Source organism: Electrona antarctica, assembly GCF_951216825.1.
Source record: "Electrona antarctica genome assembly, chromosome: 1".
NCBI classification, from domain to species: Eukaryota; Metazoa; Chordata; class Actinopteri; order Myctophiformes; family Myctophidae; genus Electrona; species Electrona antarctica.
This window is the reverse complement of record NC_136806.1, coordinates 37,852,241-37,873,243: the sequence shown is the minus strand read 5'-3', so window position 1 is coordinate 37,873,243 and position 21,003 is coordinate 37,852,241. Positions and strand designations below refer to the sequence as shown.

Below are 21,003 nucleotides of genomic sequence, written 5' to 3'. Positions count from 1 at the left end.
CCCCCCGTGCAAACTCGCATAATGTATGCAATTACGCATGCATACACCCACGCATGTTAACCAATTAAGCCCTAAATACTTCTACAACGAATATCAGAAATAGCTGATTTACAAGTTCACAACACCTTCTTGCATTGTGACATGTTGTGAACTCCACAACATTTCCGCTATTGTTGAAACGTTTTGAAACATTTACAAAACATTTCTGATTTTCTGTATGACAAATTGCACTGATATCAAATTGAGAACATACATTCAGTGGATTAGAACAAGTTATGATTTTGTGCAACTATTTTGGACTACCTCCAAACAGACACAAGACAAGGCCTCACGTCGCCATGATCATTGGCACCCGACCCAAGGTTGGGAACCACCGGACCACTCTGCTACATCGTCCTCTCCACCTGAGGACAGCGGTGACCAGAAACGCGCTGCGTGTGCACGTGACTTCCAGCATGTCTGAAGTGCATGTCGTTAGAGGATCATCGCTACAGAGAAAAGCTTCTGCCCCGGAGGGCTTTCCTGCACTAGATAGAGACGGACCATTATAACCCCTCGCCTCTCCCCCCCCTAGATCAGGTTAGCTTAGCGTAGCATACAGTACAAAGGGCCCAGAACAGGCTCCGAACGGCCTGACCTGGCCCTCGGGGCTTGCTCAGACAAACTCCTCGTCGCACAGGGCTCCGCTCACCAGCAGGGAGTGCTTGTCGGCCTCGCTGAGCGCCATGCTGTTGAGGGAGTGTTTGTCGGAGCGCATGGAATTGATGGAGGCCTGGCTGTAGTTGACGATGCGGTCCAGCAAGCTGAGTTTGGGGGAGGGGCGGCGGAGCTCGCCGATGCCGATGTGAACGCTGACGTCGGACAGGCTGCCCTGCCTCCTGGGACGGCCGCACAGCTGGGATTCCAACTTCTCTGCACTGGGCTTCGTGTAACTGTATGGAGGAAGTATAGATAGCATGGAAGGATGTAATGGAAGAGATATTCATTGCTATATTCAATACTAGACTGAATCCAGCCTAGTTCTGTTCCGTTTCCCTTGTGCATTTTCATGTCAAAATAAAGAAATGTATGGCTGCGGACCCCCATGTGAAAAGATTTTGTGCCAGGTTTCTTTTTTCTCTCCAAAAATAATAATAACCTATGAGCTCACATGTCACATTGCAACACATTGTGAGTTTCTAGATCTGCTATTTTCAAATAGCTTAAGTATAAAATAGGTTAAACAGTTTAAACTGTTCCTCACTTTGTCTTTAAAATACATGAATGGGGTGGAAGTATAGTCTTACCGTTTGAGTAGGAGAGAAGATATAACTACAGAGACTGACGACAGAGCCATGGCAGCAGAGCCCATCCAGGGCTGTAACACCAGACCAATGGGAAGGAACACACCTGACATACACATAATGAAAACAGACAGTCAGCGCTGCAAGAAGCACTCCCTGTTTTTACGCAAGTAAAAGTAGAAACACCACATTGTAGAGTAGAGAACTGAGTAAAAGTCCTGTATTCAAAATGTTACTTTATTAGGAAATGTTCATCAAAACATACTAACACCACCAAAAGAAAAAGTACTCATTATGCAGAATGTTTTTTTCTTTTTACATTTTCAAAATGTACAAGCTCACAAATCGGTAACTTATTACTAAAGTTTTCATATAAAAGTACAACAAAGCACAATATTTGCCTCTGAGAAACTATTATGCACTGAAAAATGGATATAGTCAATTAAAGTAAAAGTAACTAATAATTTTACTTAAGCACAGTACTTGAATAAATGTTCCACCAGTGAACACAGTCACCCATCTGGCTACATTTCCAAACAAACATGACAATGTATGGTCTGCTGCCACCTACCTGCAGCAATGGGAATGCCAACCAGGTTGTATATGAGAGCAAAGCCGAAGTTGATTCTAATCCTCTTGACTGTTTTCTTGGACAGCTCGATACAGGCGACCACGTCCAGTAAGTCATTCTGACACACGGTGGGGAAAGGGAAGCAACGTTTAGATGAAGATGCTGATCAAATAAAAATACCGGTATATCATTTACAAAAAGGTACCAACTCTCGTCCAATAACAGACAGAATAGAAGCCCTATTGGAGGAAGATTGACAACCTCCATTTGACAGAAAGAACTCTCAGAATAAGGTCAAAAGGTCTGCAGTTTACACTTTAACGCCCTGAGTGCACAGGACGGAGTTCAATTAGTAACGCCCAGCGCTCAAGACAGAGATTGATCAAAAGGATGGAGATTATTGATATCAAAACCGATCGCATCGCTCCACAGGCTGTTGCGCAACACTCGATGTTATTTTGCGGTGGGACGTCATCGAAAATGTTCCCCCCCATTTTAGCCGACGAGATCGAAAATCTTAAAACGTTAATAACTCTTGATCTAAATCATTCCGTACAATTCTAAGAAAAGATTGACGGCCCGCCGCGGTCCCGTCGTTAGTCGCGTTAGAATTAATCATACCTCCCGTTGTTGTCGATCGCCTTGAGAATGTTTTGGCTACATCAAGCTACTTCAGCCACATCCGGTCCGTCGCTAAATGTGCTCCGCTGCTATAAATCGCTGGGCGCTATGATTTAATGGATTAAATAACCCCGGGCGTTTGGGGTGTTAACTGGGTATCACTGAGTCTTTTGCATATTATAAGCAAAAAAAGGCAGTCAAAGAATTAACGTGACAGCCATTTTAGTGTGATGAAATATAAAGTAAAGTAAGTGGTTGATAATACTAATCGATTTAGTCAATTGTAAAAAAGAAAAATCACTTCTACAACTACTGTTAAAATCAATGTAATGGTGAGATATAAATGAAACAATGTTGTCCTTATAATTGCTAGTCTGATGAATACATTCAAAAAGAGACTGGACAGCAGTTTGTGACTGGTCACACAGGAGACTCACCCGGATCAGAACCACGTCGGCAGCCTCTATGGCCACGTCCGTGCCCGTTCCGATGGCGATGCCCACGTCAGCCATGGCCAGAGCGGGTGAGTCGTTGACACCGTCGCCCACCATGGCCACAATCTTCCCTTCCTGCTGCAGCTGCTCCACCTTGGCCACTTTGTGGGACGGCAACACCTCGGCAAACACCTTCCTAATGCCCACCTGTTTGTAACACCATGGGATACCAATGTTATCCAATCAATCAGGAGGGAGAAACACATATGGGATATAGGAAGGAAAAACTAAGTGATAAAAAAGAGCAGACAAAATTGGAACTGTAAGGGTGTGGTCACACTGAATTGGAATTTTACCAATTTCTGCAAAAAAAAAGAAAAGCTGTTCACATTGAAAAGTATTGGCAGATTCTGCCCTCATAGGTTGAATTAAAGTTGGGTGTGCCACTGTGCCCACCCCAACAGTGGGTGTGCCACTGCCCACCCCAACAGTGGGTGTGCCACTGTGCCCACCCCAACAGTGTAAAGTTGGGTGTGCCACTGTGCCCACCCCAACAGTGTACAGTTGGGTGTGCCACTGTGCCCACCCCAACAGTGTACAGCAGGGTGTGCCACTGTGCCCACCCCAACACCCCAACAGTGTACAGCAGGGTGTGCCACTGTGCCCACCCCAACAGTGTACAGCAGGGTGTGCCACTGTGCCCACCCCAACAGTGTACAGCAGGGTGTGCCACTGTGCCCACCCCAACACCCCAACAGTGTACAGCAGGGTGTGCCACTGTGCCCACCCCAACACCCCAACAGTGTACAGCAGGGTGTGCCACTGTGCCCACCCCAACACCCCAACAGTGTACAGCAGGGTGTGCCACTGTGCCCACCCCAACAGTGTACAGCAGGGTGTGCCACTGTGCCCACCCCAACACCCCAACAGTGTACAGCAGGGTGTGCCACTGTGCCCACCCCAACACCCAGACACTGTACAGCAGGGTGTGCCACTGTGCCCCAACACCCCAACAGTGTACATCAGGGTGTGCCACTGTGCCCACCCCAACACCCCAACAGTGTACAGCAGGGTGTGCCACTGTGCCCACCCCAACAGTGTACAGCAGGGTGTGCCACTGTGCCCACCCCAACAGTGTACAGCAGGGTGTGCCACTGTGCCCACCCCAACAGTGTACAGCAGGGTGTGCCACTGTGCCCACCCCAACAGTGTACAGCAGGGTGTGCCACTGTGCCCCAACACCCCAACAGTGTACAGCAGGGTGTGCCACTGTGCCCACCCCAACAGTGTACAGCAGGGTGTGCCACTGTGCCCCAACAGTGTACAGCAGGGTGTGCCACTGTGCCCACCCCAACAGTGTACAGCAGGGTGTGCCACTGTGCCCACCCCAACAGTGTACAGCAGGGTGTGCCACTGTGCCCACCCCAACAGTGTACAGCAGGGTGTGCCACTGTGCCCACCCCAACAGTGTACAGCAGGGTGTGCCACTGGGCCCCAACACCCCAACAGTGTACAGCAGGGTGTGCCACTGGGCCCACCCCAACAGTGTACAGCAGGGTGTGCCACTGGGCCCCAACACCCCAACAGTGTACAGCAGGGTGTGCCACTGGGCCCACCCCAACAGTGTACAGCAGGGTGTGCCACTGGGCCCCAACACCCCAACAGCGTACAGCAGGGTGTGCCACTGGGCCCACCCCAACAGTGTACAGCAGGGTGTGCCACTGTGCCCACCCCAACAGTGTACAGCAGGGTGTGCCACTGGGCCCCAACACCCCAACAGTGTACAGCAGGGTGTGCCACTGGGCCCACCCCAACAGTGTACAGCAGGGTGTGCCACTGTGCCCACCCCAACAGTGTACAGCAGGGTGTGCCACTGGGCCCCAACACCCCAACAGTGTACAGCAGGGTGTGCCACTGGGCCCACCCCAACAGTGTACAGCAGGGTGTGCCACTGGGCCCCAACACCCCAACAGCGTACAGCAGGGTGTGCCACTGGGCCCACCCCAACAGTGTACAGCAGGGTGTGCCACTGTGCCCACCCCAACAGTGTACAGCAGGGTGTGCCACTGGGCCCCAACACCCCAACAGTGTACAGCAGGGTGTGCCACTGGGCCCACCCCAACAGTGTACAGCAGGGTGTGCCACTGTGCCCACCCCAACAGTGTACAGCAGGGTGTGCCACTGGGCCCCAACACCCCAACAGTGTACAGCAGAAGCTGATAAATTCTCTTTGTGGGGTTCTTTCCCTCTCCTGTGTTTTTTCTCCCTTTATACACACCACAACTCCTTAACACTAGCGCGTCGGAGCGGTCAGGCTGACCGATTTTGAAATTTTGAAGTGGATTTTCTTTGCCCATGAAGTCCTGAGAAAGTTCCCCTTGCATGACTTTTTCTAAATGTTCGATTCAAACCATCTCTGTTTTTTTTTTCATCTGAAACGTTTTGGAAATATGATTTTAGACATAATTCTACTAAAATGTCTGCTCTTTTGCGGTCCGTGGGACCGCTCTTAGAGCCCTCACCCTTTCTCCCCCACAAGCCGTGCTGTTCACACCTTCCTCCCGGCTGGAGACGGGCATTGTTCAAGCTAATGTGTCATTTGCATTCCAACCTACATGTGGAAGTCCACAAGTAGGCAAACTTACATTACAAACTTACATAAACTAAATGTTGTTTTAGATGTTATATTTCTTATATGCGGTTTGCAGAAATAACGATGTCTGACTTTATTTCTCGAAACGGAAAAAGAAATATGTTGACTATACACACCATCTTTAGCATAATTATGTTGGAATAATAAAGTTTATAGCATTGTGACTATGTCGCGCATATTCATTTCATATATCAGCGCATCAAAAATATTTTTACTTTATTTTTCGGAGGGCACGCTAAACGAACAGTGTAAAAATGACATGAATCAATGACATGAATCATTCCAACGCGATAGACCTCCTTCCCTATAATGTATCCCCTCTATATAAAAATGACAATATATAACGCTAATGTCGTATTTATTTTATTGTCTCAATACAAAGATGGACAGTGTAATTGCTGCGCAAGGGTAATTAATTATAGTGACATGTGAGCGCTATATTGAATATATAGCGCTCAGATCGTCACTATAATTATAGTTTCTGAAATGAAAAAGAAAATATGGTGTGTTGACTGACTGGCGTATTGTTTCCACCTATATCTATTGAGCATAGCTAAATAAATACATGTTGACTATACACGCCATCTTTAGCATAATTATATGGGATAATAAAGTTTATAGCATTGTGACTGAGCTGTGCATGACATTTCCTGTTGGCTGTTTTCAATGAAATGACTTGTGTATAATATGAATAAATGCTACATCCTACATTTATTTTGTACCGTAGGCTATAGTTTTTGAACGAATATTACCATGTAGGCCTGAAATGTTTGGTGTTACATCACAAGCATGCATGTGTGACATCAAATCCTTTATACACATTTCCTTTATACACATTTCCACGCATCACGGCTCTCTTTTTTCTCTCTCCCTCCCTCTCTCGTGGAGAGGGAGAAAATATCCAAGTAACTGACGGTGAGGTATGCGGAAGTGCATTTTAGATAACGCTGTAGCACTATTTGTGGCGGTGATGCGTCACATGACTTGATCTATCCTATGGTGTATATATAAACCGTGCTGCTGCTACGGATCTCTCTGCTGGCACAATAAATCAAATATATATAAATGACATCGATCATAGGCGGCGGCTAGGCCAGGCTTAGCCTTCCCAACAATTATGCTGGGTATTTTTAAAATATATATAGGCTAATATGTGGCTAGCCGGCCGCTCCCAAACTCCCAACTCCTTTGTCTGTAGCCTAAACTTTTCTGATTTGCACGCACGCACGCACAGCTGTCGCGCATATTCATTTCATATATCAGCGCATCAAAAATATGGTGAAATATGGTGTGTTGACTGACTGGCGTATTGTTTCCACCTATCTATTGAGCATAGCTAAATAAATACATGTTGAAAAATAACTTTGAGTTGTCCTGTCGAGTTGAAACGCTGCCTTGAATTAGTTGGAATGTGACATTTAGAAGACAATGGCAAGTCGTCAACCCCCCGCCACGGGGGGAGAGGTGTGAAGAGATGCAGGGAGAGAGTGGCCAATGGAATTGCACGAAAAACACCGGTCAGCCTGACCGTTAGCCGTCATAGTAGTAGTGATTTTAATTCAGACATGCTAGTGTTAAAGGGGAAAACCACCCATTTTCAACATTTTACTATGTCATTAATATACCTTAGAGCTGTTGTGTGGAAATAATAAAAAGTCCCCCCATTTTATGTTTCCTAGAACTGTAATTATGAAATAAATCATTAACATGGTGAAACACATCTTGATGGCATCATCAAGATGTGTTTCACCATGTTAATGATTTTTTTCAGACCTCTAGTTCTAGGAAACACAGAATGGGGGAACTTTGTATTATTTCCACACAACAGGTACATTAATGACATAGTAAAATGTTGAAAATGAGTGGAATGCCCCTTTAAGCACTATATACTATACCTATATACTAATTTAACTGGGGTCCCCCAAGCCTCTATACTTGGTTCCCTCCTATTTTCCCTCTTCACCAAATCTCTTTGCCGAAAACAGCCGATCTATAAGCTCACAATGAGCTTGTGAATTGGTCACACTAGGGTTCAAGCTCTCGACTCGCCAGGCTCCAATACACGCACATTGGACAGAACGTTTCTCCACACTGCTGTCCGGGTGTGGAACAGCCTACCAGAGCATGTAGTTGACTCCATCACAGTTAATGGCCTTCAAGCCTTTAAACGCAGAGTTCATAGACATCTCCTGACCACCCCTCACACAGACTGTTGAGCTGCAGTGAACCGTATGATTGGCCAATGGATATGTATTTTATCTTACTTGGTAATTGTTCACAATTGCATCGAAAAACAATACAAAATAAAATAATTTGTTTATGAAACAGGCCACATGTTTAAACTTACGGCATCTAGAAGATCTCGTGTCAATATAAACCTCTACCTCCTGAGCCACAGTCGCCCCGAATATATGTATGAACTGGCAAAGCCAGTTCATACATATATACATATATATATGTCAATATGAACTGGCAAAGCCAGTTCATATTGACATACTTATTTAGCTAAACAAACTTCTTTATTCATGCATGGCGTGAGTAACGCTTCATTCATGCTTAGTCGAACGACAGTGTCACTCGCTGGAAATAGCCGATGAACAAGCTCACAATGTGTCTTCAGTGTCCGAGGGTCCACTCCAGACGGTGACACATCTTTAGACAGAAGATTTCAATCACATTCCAAACTACCTACGAATGTGGTTCAAATCTGATAAGCAAAAAATTTTTTTGATGTGATATTCTGCTATTCAACATAAAAACAAACAAAAATAAAATGATCTGGATAGGTCAAAATAGGATTTGTGCTGTCAGTGTGAACAGAGCCTAAACCTTGTGATGATAATGGTGTTTTGTTTGTGGTACCTGAGCGGCGATGGCGCGGGCCGTCTTGCTGTTGTCGCCCGTCATCAGAATCACCTCCAGACCCATGTTGGTCAGAATGCGCACGGCCAATTCCGCCTCCGGCTTCACCGTGTCTGCTATGGCGATCATCGCACACAGCAGACCTGCACAAACAGCAAGAATGGAAAGTTTCTCAGTGGTTTCTCAGTTTCTTTTCAAATAAGAACTAAATACGTGGGTATCGTTTTTCTTTAAAAAAAAAAAAGAAAAAAGATTATTCCGTTATAATTTGTTTATTGGTTCTAAATATCCATACACCACAGGATACATGATAAAGGTTGACTCACTGTCTATAGCCACCAGTACCGCAGTGCGTCCTCTTCGCTCGTGTTCTATCATGGCCTCATCCACGTCAGCAGTGATCTGAAGACCATTCCTCCTCATCCACTCTCTGTTCCCGATGAGAACCACATAGGAGGCTGTCTGGACCAGGGCTATAAAACACCACAAACACGTCCGTGTTACTATACTTGTGAGGACTTTAATATTTTAGGAGGGCAATTAAAAGAAAATGCAATTTTTACAATTTTAACCCCAATGCGCAAGTTATACTACCCAACCCCTAAACCTCACTTCCAAATGCCTAATCCTAACCCCCAAACGGAGTCTATTTCAGTATTTCTCAAATTCTAATATATTTGTGGGGGCATTTGAACCCCAAAAGTATAGTAAAACAAGGGAGCACACACGCACGCACGCACGCACGCACGCACGCACGCACGCACGCACGCACGCAAATCTACGTCCAACTTGAATAATGATTTACTACTTTGTACCGTGTCCTGTGTTTGTGACAACAGCCCCAGGACTATCCCCAACATACCGAGTGGCTGTGGGTCCATGATAAGTGGATGGGAGCCCGTGGAGCTTCTGGAGTCAGCAATGTGGATGAGGATGCCGTTCCTCTGGTTGTTGTCCTCGCTGTCGCTGTCCTCCTGTCTCAGCAGGGACTCTGTGTTACTGACCATACATTTGATTCCACAGCCCGGCACCGACTGGAAGTCTGTACACTTCCCCAGAGACTCTGTGCCCAACTCCTGCCAACACACAGAAACAGAAGACACATTCAGCAAAGATGAAATGATACAAGATGCAATACAGACAGTTGGATAAGTTAGAAACTACCAATTTATTGTTGGTAATTTCTTCAATGAATTTACTTTAGTCTAAATAAATACATACCGGTAATCAGATCTTATAATGACGCCAAAAAGACATGGCAAGTGCTCATGCAGTGGCCAGCGGAAAAGCTACAGTATAAGGAGGACACCCTAAAGGCAACTCTCAAAAGCTACGGTCTTGATCCAGAGAGCTGGGAGGCTCCCAACAACCCTGTTTCAACTGGTACATTGCGGTCAAACATGGTGTAGCAGAGTTCGACAAGCGCATCCTCCACCAAGCCGAACAGAATGGACAGCTTTGGAAGAGCAGTACCACTTCGTCCCCCTCCTAGCCACCTAGCAAGCCCACAACCATCACCCGCCCTCACTGCAATTGAGTATCGGCCTCATCAGCCATCTACACTGTAGATCTTAGATTTTTGATTTATGACCACAAATTAATTAATAAAGTTAAATAAGTCAATAAATTCTAGAAATTGAATTAAATGCTCATCACAAGTATTCTTTACCCAGCAGTTGTACTGTAAATAGCACATAATAGGAATTTCACTAAACCGATTATGATATATTCTCTTTTTTTATGTATTTTATTATTTGTTTATTATTAGTTTTCAGTTGATCAATTCACTGATTATTCATTTAAATCATTTCACCAATACCTGCCAATATTATGAACTTAAGAAAGTAATGTTAAGGTGCTTGCATCAGACATCTTGCCAACACCTGGGTAATATTCCAGTTCTCGCCAAGATCTGAAATCAGATTTATACATAATACTTGTTTTTGTCCATTGTACGCCTGTCTCGAAATGTTCAACATTTTTTAACATAAGCAAAACATGGAGATACAGACAGAATGTGAGACGTGAGTTGAGACTGACCTGTTTGCAGTATTTGGTGATGGCCGCCCCCAGGGGGTGTTCGCTGTTGTTCTCAGCAGTCCCCACTACAGCCAGGAGGCGTGAGCGCGGCATCTTGTTCCCCTCCACAACGATCTTCATCTGAATGACCTTGGGAGCGCCGTATGTAATGGTCCCAGTCTTATCAAACACTACAGTCTGGATCTGCATGGAGATAATAAAACAACCACATCTAAATACTGACAAACACATTTGAGCCATTACTCGTTTGATAACAGAGCGCACCCCTCTACAGCCTGGGAGCGTATATTGGGCAACATTCGATGTCATTTCCAAATCAAAAAGCTTAACTACTTAAACCCTAATTGATCTGGGTCCCCCAGGTCTCTAATCTACATCCACTAGTACTTCCCTCTACATCAAATCTCTTTAATGTAGAGAAGAATAGCCACAGTCCAGCGTTGCCAGACAATTGGAGATGGTTGCGAAAATGGCCACTGACAGATGTACGGCCACTGTTTTGGAAACCAATAATATCACTGCCCCAATATGCGGGACGGCCCCAAAAGACATTGGATTGGTTCTGTAATGCAGTTATTTTTAACTCTCGAATTGTTTCCACTTGGTGCAAGGAAGGGTGGGAGATTGTTAGCACACAGCTTGCTAGCCATTTCAGGCATAGGGGGACCTCTGGTGCTAATGCTGATAGCATTGGAGGACCACCCTTTTCCAAGGCCGACAGCAAATGTTCTCTTATAGTGAGAATCACACCGCATACCTCAAAAGAAAGCTTAATTTGTCCACTCCAATTTAAAAAAGAATTATACCAATGTTACCATCTTCCATTCTGGAGATATTGACCTTTATGTAACATTGCTTTTGTAGGAACACGCTGTTCTTGAACAGAAAGCTGAGTTATGGACCGTTTTATGTCAGACATTGACAGGCAGATATAAAAATTAACACAAAAAATATCCTATACATACTATACACCGAATGAAAGCCCTGAATGTCTACTTTTACGAGGAAAAAAGGACACATTGATCCCATCTACCCTTCGTTGGTAATTGGCTTTTTTATGCAGCTACAGAATGAGCATAGGGACTGAGGGAACATATTGGGGCTACGTTAGTACTGTTATTTGTTTATTTTTGATGATGACGTCATCATCATCATCGGGGAGACAGGCAGATGAAACAACGCAAAGATGCGTTGTCATTATTTATCCATCTATGTACGTGTCTGTGTATCGTTCCAACTCGCCTCCAGTTCCACACCCCTCCGCCTCTCCCGTCCTGTTTTCAGGAGGGGAGGGGGATAGGATTTTTTTTTTTGGATCACGTGTTGTGGCATGGATCGGGGCTGCTTGATCTATTGTCCGGGTGGGTAGAAAGGTGATTGAAAGTAATCAATAAAAAAAATGCGCTAGACGTAAATCTGTGTCCCGCATCGGACCGTTGGGATTTGAACCACGTAAAAAACCGTGTCCCGCATTCTGTGTGTTCTTCTAAACACAGTGTGTTCTGTGTGTTTAGACACCGTCTTGTGAATCTATGAATTCAATAAGGCTATATGACAGGGTTCTGGTTCACCTTATGGGCCATCTCCAGTGGCTCTCCTCCCTTGATCAGAATGCCGTTCTGGGCTCCAACGCCGGTCCCAACCATGACAGCTGTGGGGGTCGCCAAGCCAAGCGAACAGGGACAGGCAATGCATAACACGGTGATGGCGGCCTGGAAGGCGAAACGAATCACTGCTTCCGTCCTGGATATGCTCTTGTCATAACCCTGAAGGACAGAGACAGTCACTCTCAGCATCAGAAAGGAATATACAGGCAATCAAAAAAAATGATTAAAAAAAAGGGTACAAAATCTGTCCTGCATATGTAAATTTTAAATTACATTTAGCCATCGGGCCTGGAAGATGAGATTGAATGAGGCACACAACTTTTATACTTCATAGTAAGTGATCACAAGTGGTTAATTTTATCAAATGCTCAGAGATGTCAAGGTGATTCAAGGTATTCTTTGTTGTCTCTTGTGTACATAAGGCACATAAGGTGAGGGTGCTGCACAGACAATGCTCTGTCTTTGAAGAGCTGGAATGAAGCTCAGACTCACAGGGAAGTACTTCTTAACAAGAGAAAAGTCCACAAAGCCGATGAGGATCCAAGCCAGCAGGGTGAGAAGAGAGACCACCACGATGAAGGGGACGAAGTAACCGCTGATCTTATCTGCAAACTGCTGGATGGGAGCCTAAACAGTAGAACGCCAATGTTAACACACTTCATTCAATGATGGTAACAGTGATGTCTATTTTTGTGAGCTTGTAAATCTGCCACGTTGCTACTTTTGTGTGAAAAGTATGATGAATTAGGATATTAATTTGAAATATGGATATACGTTTCTGCCAGGCGGCCTCGAAATCATTTATACATCATGCCCCGGTGTAGAAAGACCTTAAGCAGAAGCACGAGCGTCAGTTATCTCCTAAAGAAAACTCATGATGACTTGCCTTTGAAGTCTGAGCCTCCTCCACCAGTTTGACGATCTGCGACAGCGTGGTATCCATGCCGACGTGAGTAGCGCTGATCAACAGAGCACCGTTCTGGTTGATGGAGCCAGCGATCACTATACTGCCCGGCTTCTTTGTCACCGGCATGGCCTCACCTAGCAGCACAGGTCACACACCGTTACAACACGATAGGAGCATGGAGCGTCTCACTTGCCAACACACAAGAGGTTGAATGAAGTGAAAGCAACGCTCCCCAAAACAACAGGTTTGGGAATCTGTTGGGAAATGATTACATGAAAGTCACATGTGCAATTCCAGCTGTAACTGGAATTGCCTAATAAGTGTTTATTGAAAGCAGTTATATTACAGGCTAGCTTGACTGTTGAAGCATGTATGAATGAAGAAAGATGTTTGTTTAGTTTACGGGATATTTTAGATACAGTATAAATTAACACGGGTCTGATCAAACCTGTGATGAGAGACTCGTCAGCCATGGAATGACCCTCGATGACCCGTCCGTCGACTGGGAACTTTCCACCAGGAACCACCTTCACCACATCACCCCTCTGAACCAGTTCTACATCCACCTGCTCCTCACTGGAACACACGCATCGTCACAGAGCATACATTTATCACTACGGAATTCAGACATGGCACAAAATATCTTTTCATTATATCATTTCTACACCGCTCCGAAGCATTTACAATACAATGAAAAGTAAATGAAAGTATTTCTAACACAGGAGGGGTTTATTTATGCTCTACCAGTCCTTCAATGTACTGTACCCGAGATTGACTTTGAGATTATTCTAATCATCATTTCAACATGAAATATGAGAGGTACTTTCAGAGAACACGGTGCAATGTACCTGAGAACAGAGCGGTCACTGTTGAGAGTGACCACGGTGGCTTCAGTGGCCTGCAGTGACATCAGCTTGGACAGAGCTTCTGATGTCTTGCTCTGAATGAGACACACATCGTTTATGAACCACAGACAATACGGTCTTTTGTAACACCGATTATGAATAACAGCCAATGAGGTCTTCTGTAACACTCTTTATGAATAACAGCCAATGAGGTCTTCTGTAACACTCTTTATGAATCACAGCCAATTAGGTCTTCTGTTACACTATTTATGAATCACAGACTTCTGTAACATTTGAACATTAAATACAGTTTTTAATGTTCATTCAGTGGGATGAGGGACCACACTTCGGAAATATATTGAATGCTCAAATTCTATCATTACAACATTAAATATCACTGTTTTATCAATAACAAGCATAAGGCTTTTATAACATAATTGCCCTCACAAGGATAGTCACACACACACACACACACACACACACACACACACACACACACACACACACACACACACACACACACACACACACACACACACACACACACACACACACACACACACACACACACACACACACACACACACACACACACACACACACACACACACACACACACACACACAGGAAAATCTTTTTTTTAAGACACACATTGAATTCAGATTTTTGCTGTATAAAGTTCATGATAACATTGTTGTGCAATAAGCATACCTTTGCTATTTGTTCCAGGCAGCGTCCCAGGGAGATGAAGACGAACAGCATGGGCGGGGTGTCGAAGAAGGTGATGGGGTTGAGCTTTGCCTTCTCCACCATGGCCACCAGGAGGATGACCACAGAGTATGTGAAGGCGATGGACGTGGCCAGAACAATGAGCACGTCCATGTTGGAAGACCGATGTTTGAGTGCTTTATACGCTTGAATGTAAAAGTAACGGCCTCCAATCACCTGCAGAGAGAGGGGAAGGAGGGGATGACGCACACACACAATTTAGTATATTTAGCACAGTGGTTCCCCAAATTAAATATATTTGGCCGCAATATTTGACAATATTGACACTCATGAAAAAATGATGGCCAACACAATGTGACGTACCTGCACGGGCACACAGAACAGGAACGAGAGCAGGTTCATGATGGACAACCCTGGGAGCAGCTGTCTTTCCAGGAACATGGTGGAGTGGTAGATGGTGTGGTCCTCCGCTGTGGCGTTGTGATGGTGGGACGTGCTTATCTGGTGGTCCACTATCATCATGTACATCATCATCCCCATCACCGGAACGCAGAACACGAAACTAACCAGGAACGAGTTCTTCCACCTGGGGACAGAGAGACCATTGTGCTTTAGGAAATTACTCTAGACCAGTGTTTCCAAAACACTGCGTCAGGGCAGATACATTGTTATGGGTCGTGACTGAGTAAATATCCTTTTTTTTCTCCATTTCCTACATTCAATAAATACAATCCTATTAAGTCAAATATTTTCAGAGATAAGTATTTCAAAAAAGCTCACAACGTGTTGCATTGCGACATGTTGTGAGCTTGTAGATCTGCCATTTTCACTAGTTTGGGTCCTGGGGGGACAATCATTTCCTGGGTCTCGAGCTAAAAGGTTTGGGACTTACTCCTATTCGTCCCCTATGGCCTATGGGACATAAGGCTTCAATGAGCGCTCTCCATTGCATCCGATCCCTGGAAGGTTTGGGAACCACTGCTTTACAGTTGACACCAATTGGCCCAACAGTTCACGATATAACCTCAGTGCTGATGTGTGTGCGTGTGTGACATACATGTGCAGGGGATGTTTATGAAAATACGGAACAAATTGTGTCCCGTATTGGTTAAAAAACAGGACCTGAGATTTCATTGGCAACTAAAAGGGAATGGTTCTTACTGTTGTATCTCTGTGCTGTGGTCCAGGTGACTCCCAGTGCGGTCCCTCTTCACCAGAGATGCTTCAAAGCCTAGATTCTGTCAACAGTCACACTGTCATCTCATCTGTCATTACACACTGAAATGTGTCATCTTCTTCTCATAAATATAGTAGGGCTGGGTCATATGGACATAAATTCAGACCAAATACATCAATATCGATATTGTGACAATAATAGCATATTGTGACAAGATACATGATTTATTTTTAAAAATAGTGAAAATATTTATACATTTAATAAATTTTCACAATTTTTTCAAAATATAAAATAATAAGTGGTTGCAACAATTTTGCCATATCATAATTGAGCAAAAACCCAGACGATATTTAATCTCATATATAATATGGATATATTTCCCAGCCCTAGTATAAACATGAGCCAGATATGAAGTAGGGCTAAATGAATACCTCTATCAGTTTGATGACATCTCTTGGGCCCGTCACCTCAGGATCGTACTTGATGTGGGCTTTGTTAGTTGCCAGGGCTACGGAGGCATAGATAATTCCCTTCTCTTTCATGAGGTTGGATTCAATTTTGTGAACACAAGATGCGCATGTCATTCCCCGGACCTGAATGAAGTAGAAGGGAGGCAACTAAGTCAATTACAAATGTATAAGCTCGTCTCTGTCAACAGAATAACAAACGTGCCTCCTCTGCCTTGTGAGCCGACAGTTGGCGTTCTGGTGCGCCCTGGGAGTGGGCAGGGCTGTTCCTGGCCATTGTGTTGCCCTACTCACAACTATCTTTTGGTTGCCCACCCACGCACGGGCACGACGCCCGTGCGTGGGTGGGCACACTTCACGCTCGCTTGGCTATAGTCACTGTGTGAGGATAACTAAATTGGGACTGTGACTGTGGGATCAACTATTGTCTGACATACAATACACATGTGCACAATACATAAACAATGTCTTTATGTCCAGAGTTCAACATATTTGGGTATTACCAGAAAGATAACACCATACATCACTCGGTGAGTGACAGACTTCAACACTTGTCAGTCACTTCAATTGCACACAGCAATGACAGCATGCATTGTCAGGGAACATGTGAATACACATATGCATAGTCACATTTTTGTTTTATTTATGTTTCCTCCCTGTTGTGTCTTGAAATTAACAGAGAATTTATATTTTAGGAACAGACCTATCGCACGTTTCGCCACAAGGTGGCGAATCTGCCTAACAGGTTAGTTATACTGTGAGTGACGTCCTTCTTCAGATGCTACGAGGACGAGAAAGAAACAACAATGAACTGTCTCTGTCTCCCATTTTTCCCTGTTTGTTCAGGTGAACCTGCAGATCCGCTTTAAAAATATATAATCTGTTTACTGAGCCACAGACACAACCCAGGTGCAACTCATCGCGTTGCAACTTGCGACGTGTTTCATGTAGGGATGCACAATATAGATTTTTGAAACCGATAGATAACTTCCTGCTTCTCAAGACCGATACTAATAACTGCTAATAAATATACACATAAAAAAAAGACACACTAGCGAGTAACAGTACATTTAACATAGCTTTGACATAAGCTGGGTGCTTTGTCAGCATATAAGAAATAATTTAGCAGAACTGCAAGCATATGAAAATATATAAAATGAAGAATACATATACAATATATTATCGGAGCTATTAATAATGTTATCGGATTTATCGGGATGATGTCATCATTCTTGATATCGGGCCGATACCCTATACTTAGTTGAACTACTGTACTAGACCCTCTCTTCTTTTCTCTACACTAAATACCTTCGCTGAGAACGGTCGATCTACAAGCTCACAATGCATCACAAGCACCTTCCCTTCAACCAGTGATATACGATTCCATTGCCAACGAGCAAAGCTAAATTATCATGGTCAAAGTGTGCTGCCATTTTCTAAAGATAAAAATAAAACCAGAATTGGCACATGCAGAGTTTGACGTGAGAGAAAAATAGTTCACTCACCACTAGTTCCAGACTTCCATCAGAGCCCTCATAGTTCTCCATGACAGATGCGGTGAAGCCTAGCTCTCTCACAAACTCGGCCACCTTCAGCGGGTCGATGACATCTGGGTTGTAACGCACCTCCGCTTTACTGGCCATAAGCGCCACAAGTACAGAGTACACACCTGCACAACAGGACCAATTTAAGGTTATGAAGCCAAAATGTATTTTCTTTGCATGCTGTGAGGCATTAACCACTTAAACCCCATATACTTTGTTGACTGGAGTCCCCCAGGAGTCCGTACTTAGCTCCCTCCTTTTTTCCCCCTCTACACCAAATCTCTTCTCCAAAACTCTATAAGCTCACAACGTGCCTTGTTGCAACGCGTTTGTAGATCGGCTATTTTCAGGGAATGTTCGCCGATTATGACATACCCAGAAAAGAGATCATGCACACACAAACGTGGCATCCTCCTGATTGGGACATCCACATTGCAATTTTTTATTCTTTCTTTCCCATGTCCGTATATATACGGATCCCGACGCTAGGGGACCTCATATCCCAGGTCCGTATAGATACGGACCCCAATGTATACTCCGTCTATATAATGGTTGAGTCCCACCGGAGCTTTTAACATTGGTCCGGTTCCTATGGCAACGCCCCACCACTCCAGCTATGGGATTGAAAATATAATCACTGTGTAAAGCAGTTGAAAGGAGGATTTTCAAACGTCCATAAGTCGGACTCCAGGAGAGCTGTCCTTGGTGGATCTTCTGCCATCCAAATTTCGGATGTCATTTGTGCCTTTGTACCGCGACGCTCCCGCCATGTAAAAGCTTCGGACGAAAGGTAAACGGTGTGTGCGTGTTCCAATGATGAGTGTGTGTAGCGAGTGTGTGTGGGCGGCGGGCAAACACTGACTTTTAAAGTGAACGCATATGGTGGCACCTGGGACTGTTATGCTAACAGCTAGCTGCAATAAATGAGTTAATATAGGATATACCAGTAAGACGCCCTGAGGGCGAGGTCACGTGCACGCATCCGCCTGGGTGACGGCAGACTGCTGGGTGAGTGCTGGCGCTTTGGTATGGGGGGTCAGATCAATATATGGAATGAATTCTGTAATCTGTACTGGCCATATATGGAGCGTGTCTTGAGTGTACAGGGTTTGATGAGGTCAGATCAACATATGGAATGTCAGAACAGGTCAGCTCCATATATGGAGATCTAAGGGTTTGAGGTCAGATGTAGAGTTGCTGGCCGGCTCTATATATGCAGATAGGTCATGATCCAGTCTTCTCCATGTATGGATAGATGAGGACAGTATTGTGATTTTCATATATGGTGACGTGACGTGTCACGAGGCGTGATGTCACGAGGCGTGACCATATATGGAGGTGTGATGTCACGAGGCATGACCATATATATAATAATAATAATAATAATAAACCTTTATTTATATAGCACCTTTCAAAACGAGGTTATAAAGTGCTTTACAAAAAATAAAATAAGAACAAATGCAGTGCACACCAAAAACAACAATAAAAAATGAAGAACAGGCAATGTACAGAAGTGCAGTAGGACATAAGAACAATAGGGAATGTTTAGAAAACGTTTAGGTGTTAAAAGCAGCTTTATAAAAGTGAGTTTTTAGGAGGGATTTAAAGCGGGGGACAGATTTTGCAAGCCTTATCTCGAGGGGGAGGGCATTCCAGAGAGTTGGGGCTCTGAGTGCAAAGGCCCGGTCACCTTTTGTTTTTAGCTTAGATGTTGGGACCACTAAGAGCGCCTTTTCTGAGGACCTTAAGGTGCGCTGTGGGATATAGGGCTTAAGTAGGTCAGATATGTAGGATGGGCCCAGATCAGAAATGGCCTTAAAAGTTAAGTGTAGAATTTTAAAATCTATTCTAAAAGTGATTGGGAGCCAGTGCAGGGATGCCAGGATTGGTGAGATGTGGTCGTATTTCCGTGTACCGGTCAGGACTCGGGCTGCAGCATTTTGAACTAGTGGATGGATTTATTGGAGAGAAAGGAGTACAGGGAGTTGTAATAATCGAGACGTGAATAAATTAATGCGTGGATTACTTTCGTTAAATCAGGGGTGGATAGGAAGGGATTGATTTTGACAATATTTCTAAGGTGAAAAAATGATAATTGAATGACCTTTTTTACATGGCCTTCAAAATTGAGGTCGGGGTCAAGGATAACACCAAGGTTCCTCACGGAAGGCTTTACATTTGGGGTAAGAGAGGCCAGGTTTTGCGCTAACATGGCTCTTTCTTGGGGTGGACCAAAAATGAGAACCTCAGATTTAGAGTCGTTTAGTTGTAGAAAATTGATTGACATCCAGTTCTTTATGTCTACGAGGCATGCGTGGAGTTTTTGTATACTGGAGGGGTCTTTAGGATTGATGGGGAGATACAATTGGGTGTCGTCGGCATAGAAGTGAAATTGAATGTTATGGCTGCGGATGATGTCGCCAAGGGGGAGCATGTATAATGTATAATGAGCCTTGGGGGACACCGCAGTGTAGGGGGGCTAGAGATGAGGTTGCTTCACCAATCCCGATGGAAAAGTGTCTGCCAGTGAGGTACGATTTAAACCACTCCAGGGCGGTACCTGATATGCCCACACAGTATTCCAGCCGGCTGGTAAGGACCGCATGATCAATGGTGTCAAAGGCCGTGGTCAGGTCCAGCAAGACAAGGATAGAACAATATCCTGAGTCTGCGGCCATAAGAAGGTCGTTGACCACTTTCAGGAGAGCCGTTTCCGTGCTATGCAGAGCACGGAAACCTGACTGGAATTTCTCAAAAAGGCAGTTTCCACTCAGATGGTTCACGAGCTGAGTGAACACTACCCTTTCCAGAACCTTAGAGAGAAAGGGTAGTTTAGATATGGGTCGGTAATTGCTCAGGGAGGAGGGGTCAAGGTTTGTCTTTTTGAGCAAGGGGGAGACAAGCGCAGTCTTAAAAAGGGCAGGAACTGATCCAGAGGATAAGGAGCTGTTTACAATAGACAAAATATGGGGACTGACAGTGGATAAGATCTCCTTCAGGAGCCTGGTGGGAATGGGATCCAGGGGACAGGAGGTGGACTTCATGTGGGCTATTGTGTTCTGGAGGGTTGAGATGGATATCTGTTTAAATGAACAAAAGGAGGGTTTGGGGGAGCTAGAGGCTACATCTGGGCCCGGGGGGGGCAGAGGAGACTGTGAGATGACCAGTTGGGATCTAATGAGATCAATTTTGCTGGAAAAAAATAGTAAAAATTGTTCGCACCTTTCAGGGGAAGCAAGCAAGTTGGGGTTGGAGGGGGGGCC

The 21,003-nt window shown here is 44.6% G+C and overlaps 1 protein-coding gene across 4 annotated transcripts in view; it reads right to left on the bottom strand.

Annotated features, from left to right (window-relative positions):
- Positions 1-12: 12 nt before the first annotated feature.
- Positions 13-21,003, bottom strand: part of atp7a (ATPase copper transporting alpha) — a 42,063-nt gene continuing 21,072 nt past the window's right edge. For all 4 annotated transcript variants that reach the window (XM_079502761.1, XM_079502762.1, XM_079502760.1 and 1 more), the window contains 18 exons: positions 17,702-17,865; positions 16,161-16,322; positions 15,714-15,790; positions 14,916-15,138; positions 14,535-14,768; positions 13,827-13,918; positions 13,427-13,554; positions 12,958-13,112; positions 12,564-12,698; positions 12,036-12,230; positions 10,465-10,647; positions 9,287-9,500; positions 8,751-8,897; positions 8,425-8,567; positions 2,913-3,116; positions 1,855-1,972; positions 1,287-1,389; positions 13-932 (listed from right to left, as the gene is read on the bottom strand). In XM_079502761.1, the coding sequence (XP_079358887.1) occupies positions 656-932; positions 1,287-1,389; positions 1,855-1,972; positions 2,913-3,116; positions 8,425-8,567; positions 8,751-8,897; positions 9,287-9,500; positions 10,465-10,647; positions 12,036-12,230; positions 12,564-12,698; positions 12,958-13,112; positions 13,427-13,554; positions 13,827-13,918; positions 14,535-14,768; positions 14,916-15,138; positions 15,714-15,790; positions 16,161-16,322; positions 17,702-17,865 (2,954 nt within the window). In that variant the 3' untranslated portion in view covers positions 13-655. The remainder of the gene's footprint in view (positions 933-1,286; positions 1,390-1,854; positions 1,973-2,912; positions 3,117-8,424; positions 8,568-8,750; positions 8,898-9,286; positions 9,501-10,464; positions 10,648-12,035; positions 12,231-12,563; positions 12,699-12,957; positions 13,113-13,426; positions 13,555-13,826; positions 13,919-14,534; positions 14,769-14,915; positions 15,139-15,713; positions 15,791-16,160; positions 16,323-17,701; positions 17,866-21,003) is intronic.